Genomic DNA, 24,210 nt, shown 5'->3' on the forward strand with positions numbered 1-24,210 from the left:
CCCTGTTAGACACAGACAGTGTTAAATTCACCCTAGTTAGGCTGTCCTGACCATCTACTCATAACACGAATAATTACAAATAATGTACGTTCTAAGAAGCGTTAATGTTCATATCAGTTAGCCATCATAAAAATACGAGACCCACTCGAAGCTCCGTGTCGGTTAGGAGAAGTGCGGTTTACGTGAGTATGATTTTGGTGCTGTAGTATTGACGAAGTACTATTATGGTAAGCCAGGTCCATTTTACAGTGTATACACTGCACTACGTTGTCCACCTTACGCAGCGTAAAATGGTTTTATGCCTTTTACGCACAGCGGTATCTTCATTTCCTGCCAATAAATCGCGGCTCCTTAAATCTGTGAAATGCGCTTCAGTTAAAACAGTCAGTTTAGAACAATGATACCGGTGCTGCGCAGTCGTCTACAAAGCGGCAGCGATGCGATAATAGATGGACTTTGGTGACGAATTAAACAAAGCCTGGAGGCAAAGACTTTTCCTCGAACTTTTTTTGTAATCGAACCGTTCGAGTTTCAGCCCTACTGTCATGTTTTATTCTGATATGTGGAATTACTGTTAGTTGTAGCCTCTGTTGTAAGCCTGTAACTTTTCTTACCTTTTTCTTACCTGTGTCTCTAATAAAGTGAACTAACTAACAGGATTTATACAATCACATATTGAAATGTTCTGTTTTCAATAACATTTTCTATTGTAACTCTTTTATTCTATTTTATTATACTAGTTGTTCTTCCCACTGCACTGTTCATGATCAATTTAGTTTTTATGTTTCTTTATTCTCTAATATTACACTGTCACCCAACTTGATGATTAACAAAAAAATGTCAGGATCCTTCCCACTAAAATTGTGGTTACAGTCCGGTGACATCATCTCACAAACACCAGACAAATCATCTTCCAATTCTGTGCCTATTTTATTAATCGGATGATTTATGTGTAGACGTGATGGATATAGGCATGTTAATGAGCTCTTCATTTTGTATTATTTAGCTGTCATTGCTGTACTTATACATTATCATCCATTGTAGTGACCAGTCTGCTGGTCCTGTGTCTATATGTGAAATATATTTCATTTACACCAGAGCGCTAAGGCTGCAACTAGCGATTATTTGGGCAGTTTCCAGTCATGCATTGCAGTTACAAATGTATATTTGACATGGTTGTGTAATAGTACATCAAGAAACGTGTTGATTTTGTCAACTTATTGTTCCATTCTACACAGCACTATGTACAATTTAGGATATTTGCTCCAGGGCTCATGGGCACCGGTAGATTTGTCGACAGGCTGAGACTCATGTAAGACTGATTTTGGTCGCGGTGGCGCAGCCTGCAGTGTCCCTTGTGTTGCACACGCGTCATGGGTACATTTTGAAGGCAGGTGACCGGTTTCCGGCCTGTGAATGGCCACCGCAGCAGGGAGGAACTGAATAAACGCAGCTCGCATTTTTATTAGTCTTTGGATCGCGTCTTCTTTGATCCACAGCGAACGCTGCAGGTGAAAAGCATCCGCGTCAAACCTTTTACGGGCAAAAAGCCCGTGCCTGATAGATATGACCCTCAGAAGTCGAAGCCTCTGCAGTGTTGTGTGTGTGTGTGTGTGTGTGTGTGTGTGTGTGTAGGATGCGCAGGATGCGCCGCTGCCACGCGTGGGTTTGTTGTCATCCTCTGGTCCGCCGTGACTCATGTGTTGTTGTGCCCAGTCGGATGCGCAGCCTCTGTGGCTGATGCGGCTCCGGCACACACGTTCTGTCGAGCCCCCCCGGCACCACCGGAGCAGCGGGAGAGGACCGGGGGCTGAGGGGGCTGGCCTGTCGAGTGCACATGACTGCACAGAAAGAGAGGGGGAGAGAGAGAGAGAGAGAGAGAGAGAGGGAGAGAGAGGGGAACAGGCTGTGCCGTGTCGCTGCTGCTCGGTGAAGAACCTGCGCAGTGGAGAGTGGCAGACAGACAGACAGACAGACAGACAGACAGACAGACAGGCAGGCTCGCGGGCGTCCGGCACGACCGAACGGTGAGCAGAGGAGGGAGCGCTCAGCCGTGATTTCACTTCTCAGCCTGCTTAATGGCACGCTCGCCACAACCTGATTGGTGGAGAAGTTGACTCGTCGGTGTGTTGGTGTGTGGGGGGGTGCTCATGTGTGGCCCGCGGTCCGAGATCACTTCCGTTGTGCCGTCCAATGAGGATGGCGCCCAGGGCAAGCTGTGATGGCGGCGAGGGGGTACAGGTCGCCTGAAGCATGTCAGGGCCGGATAAGGACGAGGAGCCTGCTTACAGACTCTACTTCTACTCTGTACGTACCTCCTAATCTCCCTTTTCTCTCCCTCGCTCTCTCTGCCTCTCGTCCCGCTTATAGTCCTGAAACCCTACACCTGCCTCTTCAGCGCACACACGGGCACCTTCTCAATGTTGCACGCGCTGTATTATGAATGTGTGTGTGTGTTGGAGTGAAAGATCTCTCTGTGCACGTTCCAAAAAGTGCCCACCCTCCCCCCTCTTCCCGCTAAGCCGCGTCCATAAATGGAAACCCCAAGGTGTCCGGGAGCCCTGACCTCCGCGTCCAGCCGCCGAGACAGGTGGTGAAGTCCTGGAGCCGGTTCAAGTGGATGAGGGCGAAAGCCTCACCTACGCGGGCAGGAGTCCGGCCCGGCGACCCGACCCCGTGGCGGGCCGGTTCTGCTGCCTCGAGTGCGGTTTTAAAAAGGTGCTGGGTGCATCTTGTCTTCACAGCGCCGACTGAAGATGCTGTATAAAGAGAAGTAGGTCAGTCGTGAGTGTTGCGCCTGCAGCCGACCAGGACAGCGTGCTGCTCATGCATGTGTGGAAACCTAGCGAGTTCTGCAGAGTTCATTCCGTTTCACCATGACCATGTAAACACTGTTGGTACAGCCATGTTGTGGGAAAAACTAGGCCATTGGCGCAGTGGGAGGAGGGTTTAGGTAAGGATTGGCGCGCCGCTTCCTGCTCGTCCATGCCACCGATGTGCAGGCAAGTGACACCGTTGACTTCATCTTCTTTAAAGTGCAGCCATGGCGTGCAGTTCCCATTTGTAACTGACTGCTGTGCAAGTTTTGGCAGGATCCTGCGATTAGTGCGAATTATTATGCATTATCTGCTGCGTGATGGGATTTGGAAGGGCCGCATACTTAACAGGGCTGTTTAAAAAGCGCTGGAGTTGGATCTTTCATGGGCATCTCCAAGTGGGTCTCGTTACAAAACAGATTGGCTTTTGGCGTTCACGCATGGATTCCTGAATCATGCTGAGAGATGACATTAGTAGAGATTGTGTTGAAGGCAGGCAGGGAAGGAAGGAGGGAGGGGGTAGAGACAGCCAAAGACCTGGCCCAATGTCTCTTTAACGTCACACGAGGTGCCAAGGAACCACCGTATGGTGAGATACCGTTCAAGCCATTCAAATAGCTATCTAGTATCTACCAGTGCAAACGCAGCTATAATGCAGCGGTGTAGAAGTGGCGGTGTGATGCTGTAATTCTTTGCCCCAAACCCGGTCTGGGCTCAATTTTTATCATTATAGTCCATGTTTGGTCAGCGATTGTTTTAAACCTGCTTATTTCCTCTCCCTTTTAGTTTAGCGCTTGTATCAAGCACAAAGAAAGCCGGGCGTTTAAAATGCTGTACTTGTCGGGCCGTTTTTAGGCTCGATTTCAGCTCTAGTGTGATGCACACCATATTCTGCCGCAGTTTTTATGAATTGCCACATTGATTGCGAGACTGCAGGGGCAGGATTGCCATGGAACCCAAAACACTGATGGTGGAGCTCACACATTTAACTTTTTCAGGCCTGAATTTTTGACACTTACAAACACACAAACACACACACACACACACACACACACACACACACACACACACACATATATATAATATCTATACAGACATTGTTGGAACAGTCACTCAAATTAGCGATAAGTCCTTTACATGTTCAATGAAGGAGGACAAGATATGATGAAACTTCATCCTGTGATTTCTCAAAGAGCAGCATGGCAAGCACAGTCCTGACCCGCTGCTTGGAGGTAGGGGTGCTGGGCCTGTTGGTTTTCAGAATAGTATTAGGTACACTGGGGAGCAGCAAGAGGATTGAACACACAGCAGGACAGATTAACAGGATATTTGGCAAATTCCGTCTCACTGCCCATTGAGTTTGCCTAATGTGATGTAGCATCATTTTTCCATGTGATGGTGGAGTGTACAGTGGATGCCGTGGTTGACCTGAAGTGTTTCCTCTGTGACAGGCCTCTTTCCAACGCTCGAACAGCCATGACAAGGTGAGGAAAATTGTGGCCGAAGAAGGCCGGACTGCTCGCAACCTCATCGCATGGAGCGTTCCTCTGGAGGAGGAAGGTGAGCTCTGCTCTAATGCAATATGCACACACCCGAACATATAACCACAACCATATACCTCCCATGGTTGAATATCACACTTGTTGCTCTTCACATAAAAGGTTAATTAAAATGAGCCTGATGCTGGCTATGCTGATAATGCAGGCTGATGCCAAATAGTAATGCTTGATTAAAAACGGCGAAATGAACACTGTGTGCTCTGCGCCCTGGATGAAATTGCATTATATTGTGCAATTGCCTCAATCCCGCTGTCTTAGTTGGCTGCATATTAATGTTTTCCCATGCCCTCTCTACAAAATCCGCTCTGTGTTTCGGTACAGATGATAAGTGTCAGTTATGTCACTGTAGGAACAGTCGATGTGGACCGATGTCATTTGAGCCCAGGTTTCATTGTGGATCTCTTGGGTGAAAGACTATCTCCCCCACGTAATAAAACAATGCCCCGGCAGCACTTCCTCCTGTTATATGAGATCTGTCGCCTTCTGTAAGCTCTCAGGCCGCCCTGCAGGCCTAGTTGGTTCTGGCTTCTGTTCTACTCACTGCCTGACAGTACAGATGGGTACAGATTTTTTTTTTTTTTTTTATCATCAAAATTACTTATCAATTCTCATCATTTGGTTCTCATGATGAGCAATGTAGTTATGAAATGTTTCTGTTGTAATAATAATAATTATAGTAATAATAATAAAATGTACTACTACTACTAATAATAGTGTTACTATGTCATGAAAATGCTTGACTTAACACATTAATAAAATAATAAACATATTTCTGTTAATTATCTAAGCTGTATACAACTTTATGAAGCAAAGCAAACTTTTTGCTCTGATTTTAATTTAGTAAAAAAAATCTGAATTGCTGTGTTTATGAAATTTGAATCAGTGCCTGCGTTTGTCAAATTGTTACATTTACAGATAAAGCAGTGAAAACTCCTTCTGGTCAGAAAAATGACTTCCAGTATAGTACAAGGGCAATATAGTATAGGGCAAGTTACTAAATGAAGCAATTCCATTTTTATGATTATAAAGATTCTGAGGTTTGGACTTATTATGTTTCATATTTTTGTACTCTTCTGTGAACAGATTTCATAATGACAGTACTGCAGACACATTTTCAGAGTCAGAGTGCAGAGTCCCTCTTGTTTGCATGTGTAGAAGTGTTTCTCACGATTGGTTTGGTTTTGAGTGAGCGGCAGCCGACACTGTCGGGTGTTTCTATGGGGACGTGTTGGGGGTGGGCTTTTTATTCTAAATAAAGCTGTTGCGTCTGTCATTAGTCAGCAAATGTGTAACGCTATAACTGTTCTTGCTGGTTTCCTGTCTTCAGGTTTCAGGTCCTGTCTGGATTTCCTTTTTTCCTCAAATGCTCACATTAAAATGTATATTTTAAAAAGAGCCAGGATTGTATCCTACTGGGCCCTTGATCTGGTTCCCAGTTTCCCAGTTTTTGTCGGTAGGCTGCATGGACTGTGCTAATGGTTCTTCACTGCTCTGGTTACATTATCAGGTGATGAAAGATCAATAAGGGCCTGCTTCGGTTAATTTAACACCGAGTAACTGCTCTGTTTGACAGGCTCCGTTAGGGAATTTTGACTCGAGAAGCCCCAGCGTAAACCATACTGGAGAGGGTCATGGGTCAGATTGGAGAGAGCAGAGTAGTGTTGCCATTTCTACTGGATATTGGACTATGACCAAGACCACATCAATTTCAAATTATTGTTCCCTTTTTTATTTCAGGTTCAGAGAATTTTTCTAATAAATTAAATTAAAGATCAACAAACTCTTTTCTGCATGGTTTGTTTTACATGTTGTTGCCATGAAATTTAGTAGTGAAATATATCACTTTCTACATTTGTTTTCTGCATTCTCTTTCTATTTCTATTATTAATCAAATGTGGGTTTTATGAGATTTGCAAGTCATTGTTTCTGTTTTTATCATTTTAAACAGGGACTTTGAGATGTGTTAAAATATTTACAGTTTAAAGTACTACAATACCATTGATTGAATTAATTAATGGTTTATTTGTAGGACCCCCTTTATTACTTTTTTCAATTATTAAAAAAAAATAAATAAATCTGTATGTCGCACACTTCAAAGTTAAAGTCTGGCCTGTTTAACTGTGATGCTTTTGGCAAATCCTGCATCGGACCTGAAGTACAAATATAGGATTGCTTATGGGAGGAGGGGGGTGTCGAAAGAAAGGCCTTCTGCCCCAGGCTGTATCACATCACAGACGGCTCTCAGACAGCGGAGCGAGCTTGTAGTCATATCGCCTGGAAACTCGCCCTGATCTTTATCTGCCCTGTTTGGTCCTCATTAAAAATTGACTGTCCTGTTTTGTTTTGGATTTTTTTTTTCTTGTCTGCAGGAAAGTCCAAGTCTCAGTCCAACAGCAACGCAAGAGCCCACAGGGTCAACCCCGGCACTCACCGGAACAAAAAACAAGGGAGTGTGAGTATTTTTCCCCAAGCACCCACGTTCCATTCAGCTTGTTCCGTTTATTGCCACAGGAGGGAGGCAGAGACCGTCTCATGCTATTCCTGTGGAGTGGAGGGGTGGAACCTCATCTTGACCGCTGGACAACAAATAATAAAAAAAAAAGAACACCTTTTGTTGTTCAAGGAATTGAATATATGAATCCATATCCACATAGATGGAGAGTGAGTCAAGTCTCTTTACTGAACACTACACGGACACCGTTCAGGACGCAGCAGAAGAGTGACGCTGCTGTCCTTTTTAAACAACTGGAGCCGGCACCCTATTCTAGCTCTGAGTCCAGCTTATTTGAGCTGGATAAATCCGACCCAGTTTTCTGTTACCGCCCACCGCCAACCTTTTAACAGCATTTGTGATGCATATTTTGAGCTACAATAAAATTAAACACATTGGATTTTAATGTTACAAGATCACAGTAATAATCTTTTAAGAAAATATGACTTTTCATTCAATTTTTATGCAGATGATACACAAATCTACTTGCCTCTAGAACATACATAAACCAGCTTTTTAAAACCCTTACTTGACTGCCTGGAAATCAAGGAATGGGTGGCTTTCATCTTTTTCAACAAAAGCAAAATTGAGTATTTTCTTTTTTTTTTTTTTTTTATCATTTGCTACAAGCCCAATATTACATTTTAATGATTTTCAGAAAAAAAATGCCTTTTAGAAGGCATTGATACTTTTATTACATTGTGACCTGACTACTGCAACACTTTAGTCTCCCATGGTCAGTCCAGAAAGCTGCAACCTGCTGGTTTTATCGATAGTTTTTAAGGCTCTAAATGGGCATGCCCCACCTTACACAACTGATCTTGTTCATCTTTAGCAAACCCCTAGATCTTTGAGATCTAACGGCAATGGTAACAGCCTCCTCCACGTTAAGCAGAAGGGTGACAGAGCCGTCACAATTGCTGCGGCCTGCTTATGGACATTTGCTACCGCCTGACATTAAGTTCGCTCATACAACTTTGGTTTTTAAATCTAGGCTTAAAACTCATTTAAGCTTTCCCAGAGTTTTAAATGTTTTACTGTCCATGTATTTTATATACAGTTATAAAGCTATTACTCTCAGTGTATTGTACTTCTTGTGTATATTTGTATGTCTTTTTATGTTTGTACAGAACTTTGGTGTGGTGGAACTGCTGTTAAAGTGATTACGAAATAAAGTCGATTTGACTTGAATTCACTACATAATTATTTTTTTATGTTCCATGCACATGTCAAACCAAATCCTCATTTGGTCTTCTCTCATTAATAAATAATTCTGTAACTTACTCTTCTTCACTGCTGGTCTTCTGTGCCCACTATGAAGAAACTAATGGACATTGATTAGCGTTATTGACTGGGCACTGACAAGCCTGGTCTTTTCTGTCTGCTTGTCGTGGCTGAGCCTTCAGTCTTCTACTCCTGAGGTGTACCTCACCCACACAGATGGTGTTACACTCACAGCAAGCTGCAATGTACCTCAATGTACCAATGCCTGCGTCTTCACTGCGGAGCTGAGAGAGATGAGCTGTACCCACAGTATCAGTGTTTATACCTGTTTCTGAATACGTTATGGACTTATGGATCATGTGACTGATACAGTGATTGCAATTTTTATTACATTTTTATGTTGCTGCGAAGAACACACCACTGCATGTACCACAACAAAAAGTGTCCTCTGCATTTAACCCAACCCTATGTGAAACAGTGTGCGGCTATCCAAAGTGTGCAGGGGACAAGGCCTTGCTCTGTGGTACCTCAGTGGCAGTTTTACTGCATGGGGACTCTGATCACAGGGTCTGATGGGCTTTTTTTTCTCCTTCCAGAATGCTGTACTAGACTGTAAGGGCAGCAGCGGGGCTCTCCTGGAGAAAGGCTCAGAGAAGAGCCCTACAAAAGCCCGACAGCCAAGGAAGGTGGACCTGAGGGCCCGCTATTGGGCATTCCTCTTTGACAACCTGCGCCGGGCAGTTGATGAAATCTACGTCACGTGTGAGTCGGACCAGAGCGTGGTGGAATGTAAGGTACGAGTCTGGAGGGGTCAACTCATAGGGTCTGTGAGAGTTGTATATTTTTTTTTAATGCAAAACTAATTTTCTTTTCCTACCTAATCTTGTGCTGCTAATTATGACTATATTATCATGAAAATGACAGTAAGCATGTAGAAAAAAAATTATACTCAAATGCAGAAGCACTCAGTGTTACAGTATGTGCTTCTGCATTACAGACTGAGTGCTTCTGCATTTGAGGATCTTGCTTTTTGTCCTTTTGTTTAGAATCAACTATAGATGAATGGAGAGGGTCGCAAATTATGCTGGTGTTTAGTGGTAGCATGTTAAAATATAGCCCAGCTCTAACCACAATTATCTGACCTTACATAAAAACAAAAAGGATGAAACTGGCATGTTTATTAGGATTATCTAAGGAGGATGTATGGAGTAAATGAGTAAAATAGATGGAAAGTACGTACATTATTTTATTATATTAGCAAAGTTCTGCATTAAACTGAAATATTCTGATCATTGTTTTCAAACAATTGAAGTCAACTCGAACAATCAGCTCTAAACAAACGCATTGTTCATTACATTACCTTGCATTACATTTAGCTGACATTATCTTGAGCAAGTTACAATGACCAGTTCTCCACAAATACTTTGCGGAAAAGCGACTGTCAACTTTAAAAGGGTTTAGTAAAGATGAGGATGACCACTAGAGGGCGGTTAAAAGTCGAGTTCAATTTCTGCAACCGAATCTCCCCCTCCCAACATCGCCCTCGCTCACATTCTTCCTGTTTTCTGGTTTGTGTCAGAAGGGGCTTTGAAGGTGCGCTGGTGAGAGAATTATCACTGGGCGCCCTCTTGGGCCGTCCTGCAGGGAGTGAAGATTGATGACTCTTTGTAAACTTTTCTCTGTGCGAATGTGTGAGGGGCAGAGGAGTGTGATGGTGCGGTTGGGGGCCAGAGGAAGACTTGCCCCGGCCTTTGTTTGCAAGTCGGTCCGGCTGGTGGCGTCGGTGTGTGTGCAGAGCACAGTGGGCTCATTCAGTGATCACTCTGCCCCTGATTTCCTCCAAACGTGTTGATTTCTTGGATAGCGATCTCCCCGCTTCGCCGCTCCCCGTCCTCCTCTCCTTCCAGGTTTGCACCCCCCCCCCCCCAGCTGCAGCCTTGTGTGGGCCACTTTTTGGTTGGGATGAGCCTGCCCGGGGCTTGTTTGCTCTGGCACGGCGGGCAAGTCGCTGTGATGCTTGGGCTCGTGTAGCGGCGTGGCCTTGGGGGTAATTTATCGATTGGCCGTGATTCAGTGCTCGGACTGGGCCGGGCACGCTCCTGTCAAACGCCCTGCGGTCCCCCGTCCCCCCCACCCTGACGACAATTCCATTTGGTGGCAAGCCGATGAAGCCATACACTTTTCATGGCACTCGCTGCGCTCGTCATGGAAGTTGGCCAGATCTGAAACTTTATCAAACCTTTTTTTTTTTTTTTTTTTTTTTGGTTATGTAAGCCCTTTGCTAATTCTGACCCAGGAATGTCAACACAACCAGAGCCGCATCAGAGGAATGCGGTTGGATTCCTCTCATGTGTCAGAGTGGTACTGAAGAGGGGAGGTTGGCCGTTTAAGGAGGTCACCTGTCTGGCGTTCAGAGCCCCTGACTGAAGCTGTGGAACGGAATTTCGGCAGCGTCTCCGGCCCGCTTCCACATCCCTCGCCGGGCCGTCTGAGCTGATTAATGCTCGCATTTTGATAATACCCACATCTTTAACCCATGTCCCAGAGACCTAATTAGTCCTTATCATCCACTCGTTCCATCCCGGCTTTGATTTACACCACGGGGCACTGCGGAGGAGTCATGGTTGTACCTGCCATGTAGATAGAGGAGCTGGAGGACTCAATGTGTAAAATAACTTGTGCTTGACCCCACATTTTATTTATTTCTTTATTTTTAGTGCTGGAAAGAACCGACTCACCGGGTCTTGTCAGGCTGTTGTAATACTCAGCGTTCTGGAGGCTTGTGAGACGATGTGCACTTAGTTTGAACCTTTTTTGCCCCTCCTAGGAGTGTTTTATGAATTGTTTTTGGTGTGTGTGTGTGTGTGTGTGTCTGTCTGACATGGCATGATCCAGCTCTTTAGCACTCACTCGCTCACCATCCTGCCTCCTGCTTGGCGTCTCCTCGGTAGCAGCGATGGCGGCTGGGCGGTGGTGTGTTCATTACGAAGATGTGTCGTTTAAACCAGCCCCTAATCAGGCACACACACACACACACACACACACACACACACACACACACACACACACACACACACACACACACATCTTTCACTGGCCTGACTCGTCTATTAACTAAAAAGCACCGTGGAGCTTTAGTCTCAATTACCACTCCCACCACACTCCCCATCAATCACGCCCCCTCTGTTTCATAGGCCCACCGCCCCACTCTAAAACACCCCGTCCGCCCACCCTGTCACCCGGGGCTGCGGATTCTCACCGGATTTTAACATTGTTCACCTTCAGAAGTCGGCGCAGAGCAGAGCAGAGAGTTTGAGGCGCGCGTTTGAGGGATCGTCAGTCATGATCCGGTTATGGGTCGGCCGTTCGGGCAGACGGGTTCCACCGTGGAGCCGGAACTGTAGCCCTGGGATTTCCCAGGGTGCCGGTCGTGATCAGATTGACATCAAAGGTGCCATCACCAGGTGCCAGTAACTAGAAATGATTATGCTCCAATCAGATTTGCCGGGGCTTTGGTAAACTAATTGGTAATTTCAGTCCCAGTGCTTGTGGGGGACCAGTGAAGCAAGAAGTGAAGGGAGTGTTGTCCCCCCACCCCACCCCCCTTCTCCAAGATTCTTTTGTCCCCCCCCCTTGTCCTTTTGTGAATGGAGTGGTTTTCTGGCCATGGCTGAGATGTGCTCCAGTGGCCGTGACCCAGCCCAGATGCCCATCCTGTTTGTGTGCAGGAGGTGAGGGGCGTGTAGGGTTACTGTGCTCCAGGACGTGGGCTCCGCTGAAGCTCTGCTGGGCGTCCCTGCAGACAACCTGCTGAAATGGAGCCATACAGGGCATCAGCTCCTCTGCTCACAATACCCACACTGCCCTTCCAACAGCACAGAATCAAAGAACTGCAGGGATTTAAATGAGTTATTATAACAAGTATAATAGAAAGGAATTAAGTTTTATCATTTGTTCTATTAAAATCGTTCGGAAGTTTAATAAACTTAAAGCGATAGAAAACAGATAAGGTATCGGTAACCGATAATGGTGCAATTCTTACTCTATGGTAGCAAAATTTGCATTTCACAATCCACTGCATTTTAACGGAACAAGTGCCTAAAATAAGATGTGTGTCCGTGTGTGTGTGACTGTGCTGCCTTTTACTTGGCAGGAAGTGCTGATGATGTTGGATAACTACGTGCGGGACTTTAAAGCGCTCATCGACTGGATCCAGCTGCAGGAGAAGCTGGAGAAAACCGACGCCCAGAACAGGTAGCTCTGACCCGCTGTAATGGCTCCCAGCGGTGACTCTTTTGCCACGAAAGTGCCATCTCTGGTCTCGCAAGGCCGATCAATAGTGAGAGTCATAATTCAGTGCGATCCGCCACTTTATTGGCTTCTCTTTACGCAAACAACCGAATGACCACAACACCCGTGAATTGATTAAAACATAAAGATCCGAGCTTTTAAGTTGCCTCCCAATTTGTACGTTTTAGCGCAGACTGTTTATTGATCGGCCAACCTGAACCTTTTGTACATGTCCTTGTTTTCAGGACAAATAGTGTTTAGTTCACAGTTTATTGGGGAATGAAAAACAATCCTCACATATATTAGAGCTATAATGATTTGGACGTTTAAATGGATTTGATATCAGCAGCCAAACCCTTAAAAATTCACTGTTCAGTTTAGCGTTGATTTTGACTCAGAATGTCTGAAGCTCATTTTTATTAGTTGTATTAATTGACGCATTTGTAATAATAGTCAGTCCGCTGACTAAACAACTATTTCAGTCAGTTTTAGTATTGTTTGAGTTAATTTAAACTAAACTAGCTCTCATTAACCAGTTTGATCTACTTAATACCATTTTATTCAGTACTTGGCTTAGAAGCTGCGCTTCTTTCTACTGACTTAATTTCCAGCCCTGTCTTTATCTGAAGCACTTAGCAGATGTTGTGGCATACAGAATTTTCATTGTACAAATGAAAACGATGTCAGGAATAATATTGTGGGGTGTGTTGCTTCTTTTTTTTTTTTTTTTTTTGCATTGACCTGTGAAGACCAACATCTCTGGCCTGGGAGGTGCGTAAGATGTCTCCAGGGCGTCATGTGATGCCCAGCGCCACAGCTGACCGCATGGTACCCTCCCCCAACGCTCGTCGCTCCCTCAACTTTGGGTAAGTTCCCGCCCCTGCCATGTCAGCTGTAAGGTGTAACTTGCACAGTCCAATGCAAACAAAGATGAATGTTGAGAACAACAGTCACACTAACTCAGGTCTCAAAGCCCATCTGCTCCTGTTCAACAACCTAAACAACAAAAAAAGTATTTAAAAAAAAAAAAAAAAAAGTAAGATATCATACATTAACAGGCAGTCTGTTTATGATCAGCAAGTAGTGCATAATGTGCAATGTAAACATGCAGCCACCTCCATTAACGCAGGCTTATTGTCTTCAGCCATTAGGTTTTTACTGGTAGTGGCAAAGGGAACACAATTGCTAATCAGATTAAGAGGACATTGAATGCCCCAAATTGAGGAATCGATGGTAGATATGATACGCCCTGCCCCCTGTCTGGGGCTTGCAGGGCGTGTGCATTGTCTGGCTGTGGGGGATCAATCTCTGAAGGCAAAGTGTTTGTTTAATGTGATTTTTCCAGAGACTTTCGCTCTCCCTTCCACACACAAAACCAGTGGGAGGTGCAGATATAAGTGTGGTTAAAGACTGCTGAGGCGTGGGTTCAATATCTGCATTACTCTGTAATCGGATGCCACAGGAAATGGATATTGATCAAGATGGAGGCCTGTTTGCCTGAGATATCCGGCAGGGTCGGGGAGGGTGGGAGCTGGACGTCTGAGCTCTGCTTGTGTGACTGGTTCTGTCCAGTCCAGAGTGGGTTCGGAAGGACTGGGTGTGAAGTTCAGCATTAAGGGTGGGCGTCTCTGTCCCCAAAATGGGCAAATGTGATTATCTTCAGTCATTTTGTGATATATTTGCCTCTTGGCAAAAAAAAACATTTACATTTATTTGCAATTGTGTCCAATTTAAATACAAGATATTTTTGGATTATTACAAATCTTTTTTTCCTGTGTAAAATAAAAAATTGTGATTATGGTTAATGTTACTCTTCATATGACTGCACACTTGTTGTGCATGAATCATCTTGAGACTGGCAGCAGTTTGACCGTAATCTCGGTCCATTTCAGGGGTCCTCCTGCTTCTTTAGCTCGTCTCTCTCAGGCAGGACCAAGTTGGGCCGACCGGGTCAGGTCTTCTCATTCCATCCCGACACCTACCCAGAGCAGCACCTGTCCCGCAGAGAAACCAGGTGAGTGCCCCCTCCCTCCTGGACACCACCTGCTATGCATTTTGCAATGCTAATAAGGATGGGAACGTCCATTCAGCATCAATTACAAAGACATTTGGGGCTGACTGGTCTATTTTAAATGGTTAGGAAATATTTTTTTAGCTTTTTCCATATATACACACACACACACACTTACACACACACACACACACACACACACACACACACACACATTATAAAGATCTTGTGCATTTCGTGAGTCAACACAGTCACTTTTATGTTTACTTTGACTTCCTGTTGTCTTGGTATTCTCACCTTGTTGATGTTTTCTGTATGTCTATCTCTAGGTAAAAAAGATGCTGAGGGCTGGAAGACAGTGCACCGTGGACGAACCGCAAGGCCTCGGTCTGCCGCCATGGTCGCCAAGGTCATCCCCGTCCTGGCCCACACCGGACCCAAAGACGACAGCGACAAGGAAAACCAGCAGCTATCGCCACCTGCCCCCCACTGCAGAGACGGCGGCCCTTCACCCATGCAGGATGCTCAGCCAGAAGCACCTGACCCTCGGGACACTCAGGACCCCCGGGTCGAAGGCGAGAAGACCCCAGTCATCGAGGTACTGACGTCAGCCTGCGTCCTCCGCCCATGAATTATGCACGGCCAGCCAGGAGACAGGCCTGTGGTAACATAAGACGGTGATATCGGCCTCTGTGTTTGTGTTTTGGCCTCTGCTGTATTCATAGACACAAGGCCCAGACAAGGGGGGGAGGGTATCGGCTTGGCTGTCATTGATTTGTACATGGATCGTGAGATTTCAGGGGCCGAAATATCAAATGTAGCCTCATGAAATATACATAGGTGCAACGTGTGCCGCAACTCACTTGGTACGGGTGTGTTGTGGGCTACACTCTCATCTCCGGATGGGTATTTTCCATGCATGTGTTCATCATTGGCTGTCGATTTGATGTGTAGGGCATGTTACTGCATATGAATCCCAGCATGCTCTGTTTTTTTTTTAAAGTTTGTTTTGCCTGATCATGCTACTATTTACTGTTTCCATGCAGATTGCGGGGAAGCAGTGGAGTATGTCTGTGTGAGACAATGCATGTCTGTAATGTGTTTTGTGTGTGTATCTGTGTGTTCTGTGTGGTGTTTGTACTGGTGCAGCCCCCAGCAGACAGCATGCAAGACCAGGAGCAGTGTGTCAAGGGACCCTGTGAGGACGAGCCTCCCCCAGCCTCCTGTCTACCCCGAACCCAAACCCTTTCCCCTGTCCCAGAACCAATCTCAGACCCCGAGCCTCCGCCAACACTACACCCTTCTCCACCCCCTCTAGCTCATGCCCAGACGGAGGGGCTCTGTGGGCCACAGGCCGTGGGGGACCAGGGGGCTGTAGGGGGAGCTTCGCAGGGCACGGCACCATCTGCTCCAGCAGGACTGCTATCTCCCCCGACGGCAGTGAAACTGGAGAGCGCGCTGGACCCCACAGAGCTTTCCACCGTGAGTGCTGAGAGACACGAGACCGGGGTCAGCCTCCCCGCCTAAACAAAGCCAATATCCTCAAACCCTACTGCTGTAATGGGCTCCCCTGCACAGCGTCCCCACCCAGCCACAGCAGGCAGGACAGTTGGTGTGGGTGGGGATCGGGAAGGTGAACAGCATGTCAGCTTGCCACTGACTCCCAGTGGCAGAGTTTCCGCAGCTGTTTCCGGGTCTGGAATAATGACAGTGAATTTTAGCACTTTGGCTCAAATCAAGAGAACTTGTCAACAGCTTGCATCACACTACGTTCATTTAGGAAAGTAAATTACAGATGAGGAATAATAGCTTTAGGGCACATTCTTCAACTATGCAGAATGAGAATATACACTGTAACTGTGAGTAGGACTTCCTTACTGAAGAGTTGATTGTAAAATATTGCTTTAGTTTGCGCAACCTTGAGCTACTGTGCCTCTGAGAGGGATATTTAACCCTATGTTGCTGTTAGGGGGACAGAGTCTGTAATTAGTCTCTTGGATAAGAATTTCAGATGCATACATTTTTTTTTTATGTAGCCCTATGGACCATACACAAGCACTTGTTGCACGGGGTTGTTTCACAACGCTAACCCCGACGCAACAACTGATGGGAGAGTTTGGTTCCAGCTTCTGACACCCCTTCACTCTCACATACCCATTCTGCTGTGGCCAGCCGCCCAGGGGTTAATTACAGCTGACCCTCCTCCCTGCATGGCTACCGTCATAGACCCTCTGACAGCGATAGGCCAGCATATGTGAGCCAGTTCCTTTAAATATAGAGATGGATGCTTTTTAAAGTAGTCTGCAGGGAAGGTTATCTCTGCCCAGATCAAACAGGGACCTGCACTTTGCGAGAGACCCAGACACCTCGCTGGGTGGCTCCTGTGAGCGTCAGCGCTGTTTAGACTCCACTGCAAGCTCCTGGTGTTGAGCGAAACCTCGCTCTCATTAGGCTCATTAGCTTCAAGTGTTCGGCCGATGCAGAGGCCTTTTTTAGGGCTCTGTCTGGATCACCTGGTGCTGGGATTCAACACCCGCTGCAGACACACACCTTCGATAGCAGCACACTGCGTTATGGGGAGCAGTTGCTCTGTAGTATTTTGTAATAGTCCAGAACTTAGGCACCTTAACTATGAGGTGTTTATCACTGTGATCAGCTTGGGACTCAACATCAAAATTCAAATTGATTACAAGTGAAGTGATTGACATCGTTTTACATTGCAGCACAGCACATGGTGCACACAACAAAGTGTGTCTTCTGCCTTTAACCATCACCCTTAGTGAGCAGTGGGCAGCCATAACAAGCACCCAGGGAGCAGTGTGTGGGGACAGTGCTTTGCTCAGTGGCACCTTGGTGGATCGGGATTCGAACCGACAACCTTCTGATTACGGGTCCGCTTCCTTAACTGCTAGACCACTGCCCTTTTTGCACAAGCCAGCCATATGAGTTTACTTTCTGCATTGGCTTTGGTCACTCACTAGGTTACTATAACTTTTTAAACACCAAAAATGTACAGGAAATTGCATACAACACGGCCACCTGCCCTTTAGTGGCTAGATGACCTAAAATGGATTGCTGCCTTAAACCGCTAATTTCAACCAAAATTGATTGCAACAAAAATTGTTTAAAAAAGAAATAACAGGCACAGTAACTTCGTTTTGATGAATCTTAGCTTGACTTTGCATCAGTGATTTCATCTGCCATCCAAATCCAACCACTCATTCAACTGACTCATTCAATACATTTTATTGCACATTTAGCATCATTTTTGGCTTTAATGAATAATAAATAAATACATGCATGCAAATGTACGTACATACATGTATCTCAGGCAAAATAACATAATGTGCACCTAAACAAATAGGCCTTTGTTCATATCCATGGAAAAGGGGTTACTGCTGACTATAAAACGTGTTCTACCACTGTATGGCCAGAGTGGCTCCTCTGCATTAATGTCTGTTGTTATCAAGGTTGCAGACGTAGATCTGGATGATAGTCCGTAATATCCCTGGAATAACCAGACCGTTTATTTTTAATGCTGCCACTGTTGATTTAGGCGGTATGTCGTTTCGCAGACCTGCTGAACCCCCTGCCAGAATGCTGCCGTTTCAGCGCTACCTTAATTGGCCCCTGGCAGTTGTTAATAGATTGACAGTGTATGTGGTGAGTCTAGGACTGAGAGCCTTGGAATGAAAACATTCTGCTTATGGGTTGTCCAAAAGCAAATTTGAGACTGAGGGTCCTTTTGGTTTTTGTAAAGAAATGTAGAACCTACCAGAGAAATGAATTTTTATTAAAAAACATTAACTGTAGGCAACCGATGAGTCTGTTCTGCTCCTGAGGCTCCTTTTGTGTAAGGCAATATGCTGTCCCTTTCCCGTCCCTCCTGCTGCTGACATGAGGTCAGTGCTGGAGCCCTTGTTCTGCATGGTCAAGATAGCTTCCCAGTGTGTGGCATTTGTGATTTTTGTGGTTTGTGCCTTAATTTTTTGCTTCTTTCATAGCCATTGAGTGCATTTTGATCTGTCACCTAATAATCGTAAATCATAAAAACATTTCTTATAAAATAATAATAATTATTATTATTATTAGTGCACATTTAGCAAGCCAACGCAACATTCTCCAATACCAGTATGTGACCAGTATGAGTAAGGCTGCCTGACCCTCTCCACAGCCACAATCCATGGCTGAGGTCCTGGCTAAAAAAGAGGAGCTAGCCGATCGCCTGGAGAAGGCCAATGAGGAGGCCATTGCCAGCGCCATTGCTGAAGAGGAACAGCTGACCAGAGAGATCCAGGCGGAGAACAATGAACTGGACACGGACAATGAGAGCGACTTCTCTGTAAGCAACTGGTCTAGCATGGATTAAAAGAATCAGCATTATAATTTGTGTCCTAATTTTTTTGAAAAGGGATTTGAACCTCTCTTCCTATCCTCTAGGCCAGCATTGGCATTGGGGGTTTTGGTCTCAGCTTGGAATGGAGTGAGATGTTGGCAGATTATGAAGGTACTGCTTTTCTTTATATAACATTTCAAATTGGAAAAAAAATGTCTGTCTGTTTATGAGAAAGACATTCACACCCGTGGCCTCTCTCTCTCTAGCACGTGAGCCCTGGCGACAGAGCACCTCATGGGGTGAAATAATGGAGGAGGAGCCAGCCCGTCCTCCTGGTCATGGCATCCACATGCATGAAAAACTGTCCTCACCTTCTCGCAAAAGGTTTGGTGTACGGGCACTCTTACAGTGTCATAATTGCAAATTATTTATAATATCCCACAATTTAAATATACTTTTTTTTTCTGCAAGGGCAGGCAATGTCATCTAAAATTTCATTGTTGAGACCGCTCTACTAATGTATATTTGTATTTACATTTACATTTACAGCATTTATCAGACGCTCTTATCCAGAGCGACTTACAATCAGTAGTTACAGGGACAGTCTCCCTGGAGCAACTTAGGGTTAAGTGTCTTACTCAGGGACACAATGGTAGTAAGTGGGATTCGAACCCGGGTCTTCTGGTTCATAGGCGAGTGTGTTACCCACTATGTATACTGCACATTAGTTTTTTATGTGACTGGTTTACTCTTTCAATCCTTCATTTTTCTTTTTAATCCCGCAGAATAATGTCTTGCTTAAATTCCATAAAGGAGCCATCAGCACTAAAAATGTTTTGTTTCAGACACGCTGGTTCAGGACTCTGTGGGCGATTGTCAAAGAAATAGATTTTTATTTTTTTTTTATGATCACCTCTGTGATCTAAGTGTCTTTGACATGAATAGATGCTCAGTGTGACTGGCAAAGCCAGTTGCTGGGAACAGACAACCAATACCACTTTATCTGTGGTCTTTCCCCTCCGCTGTTAAAAAAAGAATATCCACCGCAGGCTCTGTACATCCAAAACGTATTAATATTTCAGTCTCTGAGGCCAAGCTGTCAAGATGTGCTTCTGAAAAAGCTGAAGAGAACCAGATAAATTATGCATCTCCATATCACTTCTGGGCTTATTCTTTTTGTCCTGAGGCCGTTTTTCCCATTAAGTCTTTTGTGGCACTTCCTTGGATTCAAACAGAACTGGGATTCTGCAGGTATTCCAAGCTGACTGCTGAATCAGTGGGTAGATTGACATATGGAGGAGTTTTTTTGCATTTTTCAAGTTTTTCTCATGTTTTCTAAACCCTCCTCTTTGTGTTTGGCAGGACCATCGCAGAGTCCAAGAAGAAACACGAGGAGAAGCAGCTAAAAGCACAGCAGCTCCGGGACAAGCTCCGTGAGGAGAAGTCTCACAAGCTGCAGAAGCTTCTGGAACGAGTGAGTGGGATGAATAAGGGGAGCCTCCATTGTAGCCCACCACACTCTGGGCACCAGGAGAAGTTCTGTCAGCACACCAGCTGATAGCATCACCGCGTGTCAGAGCGGACTTTTCATTCAACACCCACCCCCCCAAACTCGGAGCAGGGTTTTTGGTCCAAGGGCTCCTACGAGATGAATGAACCTCATAAATGCACAGCAAATGTGGCTGCATTTGCATTAAGCTTCTGTGTGTTGTGTCGTCTGGTGGGGAGTTGGTGGTTTTTTTTTTTTTTATGTTCTAATATCTGGTTCTAGAGTGAGGGGAAAACTGCCCCACGTTTTTTGCTCTCGGTTCTTGTCTGTCAGGAGAAAGAGGTGAGGAAGTGGAAGGAAGAGCTGTTGGATCAGAGGCGGAGGATGATGGAGGAGCGACTTCTCCACGCCGAGTTTAAGCGAGAGCTGCAGCTTCAGGCAATCGTCAAGAAGGCCCAGGAGGAAGAGGCCAAGGTGGAAAGCCATCGCTGATACATTTACCCAGCATTTTAATCATAGTTAAAATGTGTGACATATGTAACATAGACAAGGTCTGCTGAACCTGTCCCCTTTTGCTGCTGCAGGTCAATGAGATCGCTTTCATCAACACGCTGGAGGCGCAGAACAAGCGTCACGACGTGCTGGCCAAGCTGAACGAGTATGAGCAGCGTCTGAACGAGCTGCAGGAGGAGAGGCAGAGGAGGCAGGAGGAGAAGCAGGCCAGAGATGAGGCAGTGCAGGTACGCGCCAAGCGCATCACATTATGGTGCAAGTATAGCCCGTCCGAGAGAGACTACTTGTATTTTAACGGAAGCGGAACTACCGAAGACACCTGACCTGAGATGTTCTTCTATTCACCTATGGACCTCCATTCTTCTCTCAGTTAATCTGCAGTAGTACTTGAGAGAGCTCTAGTTCTCTAGTGGCCAAAGAAACTGTCCTTTGCAAACATGCTCTTTCTGCAGATTCATAATTACAGATAGGCCTGGTGGTTTAAAGATTGCAAATCCTGTTACTTCATTTTTGGAGTTCAGTGCAATATTTCTTGCATTGTTCTCAGAATGCTTGAACAACTGAAATTTCACAGATGTATGACTTTTTTTTTTTTCTTTTTTTGCTTAATTTTGATTTGTTTCTCACATGCTGGTTAGGAGCGTAAACGCGCTCTGGAGGCGGAGCGTCAGGCACGAGTAGAGGAGCTACTGTTGCGACGGAAGGAACAGGAAGCGCGTATTGAGCAGCAGCGGCAGGAAAAGGAGAGAGCGAGGGAGGACGCGGCACGGGAGAGAGCCAGGTCTGCAATTCCTACCGAACCGTCGGCCAAAGCACGCACACAAACACCTTGAAGGTCCCCTGACATACATTTTTTTTTTTTTTTGCTTTTATATCGGTCTTAGTCGTCCCCTAATACTGTATCTGAAGTCTCTTTCTGAAATTCAGCCACTTTGGTCCAGTCCCACATTGAGATTTCCCAGGATGCACAGTTTCTGTGTCTGTACCTTTAAATGCTAATGAGGAGGAGGGAGGCGGGACGAGGAGGAGAGCGGCCTATAGAAGTTGAGGGGGACTTTGAGGAAATGAGGAAATGATGTCAGAACCGTTCACCAACCGCAATGTTTGGCACAGACAGGAAGTGAAGTCGGCGTTTTTCCTGAAAATATTGACCCACTGGAGTCTCATGTGACTGAACGAAAAAAAATACATTTGTGCTCATTTTTACATCCGATCACCGAGCAACGGCAATGCTTCACAAGTTTGGAAGCCATGATGGTCGGTGGAGTTCCCTTTTTAGGGGCGGGGCGGGAAATTCTCTGGGCGGAAAAAGCACGAGAAACGGGAGGTAATGTTTCGACATTAGGGGACAAATTCCAGATCAGACCGTATGAACTGCTGGTCTCTGAACGGTGAAGCAGAATGACCAAAGCACTCATGTCACCATTTTTTAGCCACTGCAGGACCACAGACAGGCTAGGGGAACGTATTAATGGTAAATAATCTCACAAAGTGAAACTTTCCTGATAGGGGACCTTTAACAAAAAGGATGAAAAACCACCGGATCCAGCGTTCTTTGCCAAACAACAGGAAAGATGTGTGATGTGCGGTGCACTCTGAATGCTCTTGCTTCACGAAGGTGAAATAATTGCGAGGTCTTCAGTTGAGCCAAACAGCTCCAGGGAGACGCACCCAGGCTGTTTAACAGGGATTTAACAAACACATGCTAAGCGCTGACGTTTTAGTCTCACCCCACTGCAGGTACATACAAAACTGTCTTTCTGCCCCACTATCGGCTGGATTTATAGCAGCTAATATCAGCCTGGCCCTCACGTTGCGTTTAAAGAACTTGAATGTCAGTCTGTTCCAATCCTCCCTGCAGTATCCTCTTGGCAAAAACAGACAGGAATAAAACATTTTTCTTAATAATTACAGCAAATCTTTACAGGAAGTGTTTGATCATTCAGTAAGGGATTAGTGTTGCACCACTTGTGTGTGTGTGTGTGTGTGTGTGTGTGTGTGCGTGCGTGTGCGGCAACATCGACTGAATGCACCTGCCTGATCGCTGCAGAGATCGTGAGGAGAGACTGGCTGCCCTGAGCGCCGCCCAGCAGGAGGCCATGGAGGAACTGCAGAAGAAGATTCAGATGAAGGTAGTGAAGAGAGAGAGATCTGGTTACTCAGCTCAACTGTGGAATTTAAGAACGTTAATTAAAATTGTATTTTGTGATTTTCTTCTGAGCCTCATATGTGTCGGTGAGAAGACTGAATTTTGAAAAAGTTCTTTAAATTTGAATGAAAAGAACACAAAAAGATTTTAATGTTCTGTAAAATTGGCTGAAGTCTTTCAGTTATTTTATTAGCCATTTTATTAAAGTTTCCAGAAATTGGGTTTATATTTATATTATATTACTTTAAACCATGTCATCATAAACATGCTTGTCATTAAGCACACCATGGTCTCCTCGGTCAGTTGGTTTAACTCACTTTCTCAGCAACCAGACAATAAGTATACCCTCTATTACATAATCTAGTATATCTAACACTAGGTTACAGGACAGATTCAACAGCCAAAACAGTATTAGAGACACAGCAGTGGATCTCAGGCCTTTCCTTGTGAGACCTAGTTCCTTTCAGCATCTAATCATCTTCTAATCACGCTTTTGTTTTGTGGATATTAAATACACGGAACATGTCTGCCACAGAATCAGAAAGTGCTCTCCTGTTGTTTGCAGAGCTGTAAATTCAGTGTTAAATCAGTCGTTGTCATGTGCAATGCCAATTTAGCTCCCACCTAATTAACTATTACTTATTAATCCAGATCATTTATGTGGCAATAATAGCGTCTTGCTCTGGCACATCACTGTCTGATTCCCTGGCTGATGCATGCATTAGGCTGCTGAACTTCCCATGTCATATCATCTTCAAATATCTACATTATAATTGCCAAGTTTGATGTTTTGGTTATGAATGCTGTAACATTGTTGTCACAAATAGCTTTAAGTAGTAAGTCAAGACATCGCAAACTGTAGACAAGCGCAAAATGCTCATGTCGGTCCCCTCATTCTCGCATCCCCAGCATGACGAGAGCAGTCGGCGGCACATGGAGCAGATCGAGCAGAGGAAGGAGAAAGCTGCCGAACTCAGCAGCGGCCGACACGCCAACACCGACTACGCCCCCAAGCTCACGCCATACGAGCGCAAAAAACAGTGCTCGCTCTGCAATGTCCTGGTACGGAAAATCAACCATTTCAAAGGTCAACTCGGTCTTTTTTCGTGTCCACCTCCTGCCTGACCCCTGACCACGGTTGAAAGAAGTGAGCGTGTTCCGCGTCGTAGACCGGCACGGCCCTGGATGCTCTCTGGTTCTCTTTCTTGGCAGGTAGCTCATCTAAATCTGCTGACTGCAAGGTGAACTTGAGTGAACGTATGGGCGAACGTATTTAAATGGGGATTTAACTGCGCTAATTAAACCGGAATTTATGGGGCGGCTGTGGATGCA

The 24,210-nt window shown here is 45.3% G+C and overlaps 1 protein-coding gene across 5 annotated transcripts in view; it reads left to right on the forward strand.

The window, feature by feature from the left end:
- Positions 1–24,210, forward strand: part of scaper (S-phase cyclin A-associated protein in the ER) — an 83,447-nt gene that overhangs the window by 4,114 nt on the left and 55,123 nt on the right. Inside the window, exons 1-18 of one of the 5 annotated variants that reach the window (XM_028959235.1) lie at positions 1,901–2,307; positions 4,268–4,376; positions 6,745–6,827; positions 8,687–8,884; positions 12,244–12,344; positions 13,130–13,246; positions 14,273–14,394; positions 14,721–14,989; positions 15,541–15,873; positions 18,566–18,733; positions 18,832–18,898; positions 18,994–19,111; positions 20,090–20,201; positions 20,550–20,690; positions 20,801–20,956; positions 21,368–21,510; positions 22,780–22,861; positions 23,788–23,940. In XM_028959235.1, the coding sequence (XP_028815068.1) occupies positions 2,254–2,307; positions 4,268–4,376; positions 6,745–6,827; positions 8,687–8,884; positions 12,244–12,344; positions 13,130–13,246; positions 14,273–14,394; positions 14,721–14,989; positions 15,541–15,873; positions 18,566–18,733; positions 18,832–18,898; positions 18,994–19,111; positions 20,090–20,201; positions 20,550–20,690; positions 20,801–20,956; positions 21,368–21,510; positions 22,780–22,861; positions 23,788–23,940 (2,526 nt within the window). In that variant the 5' untranslated portion in view covers positions 1,901–2,253. Of the gene's footprint in view, positions 1–1,900; positions 2,308–4,267; positions 4,377–6,744; positions 6,828–8,686; positions 8,885–12,243; positions 12,345–13,129; positions 13,247–14,271; positions 14,395–14,720; positions 14,990–15,437; positions 15,874–18,565; positions 18,734–18,831; positions 18,899–18,993; positions 19,112–20,089; positions 20,202–20,549; positions 20,691–20,800; positions 20,957–21,367; positions 21,511–22,779; positions 22,862–23,787; positions 23,941–24,210 lie in introns of those variants that run through there. The other 4 variants (XM_028959234.1, XM_028959237.1, XM_028959236.1 and 1 more) reach the window with 4 other exon arrangements.

Source organism: Denticeps clupeoides, chromosome 17, assembly GCF_900700375.1.
Source record: "Denticeps clupeoides chromosome 17, fDenClu1.1, whole genome shotgun sequence".
Taxonomy (NCBI): Eukaryota; Metazoa; Chordata; class Actinopteri; order Clupeiformes; family Denticipitidae; genus Denticeps; species Denticeps clupeoides.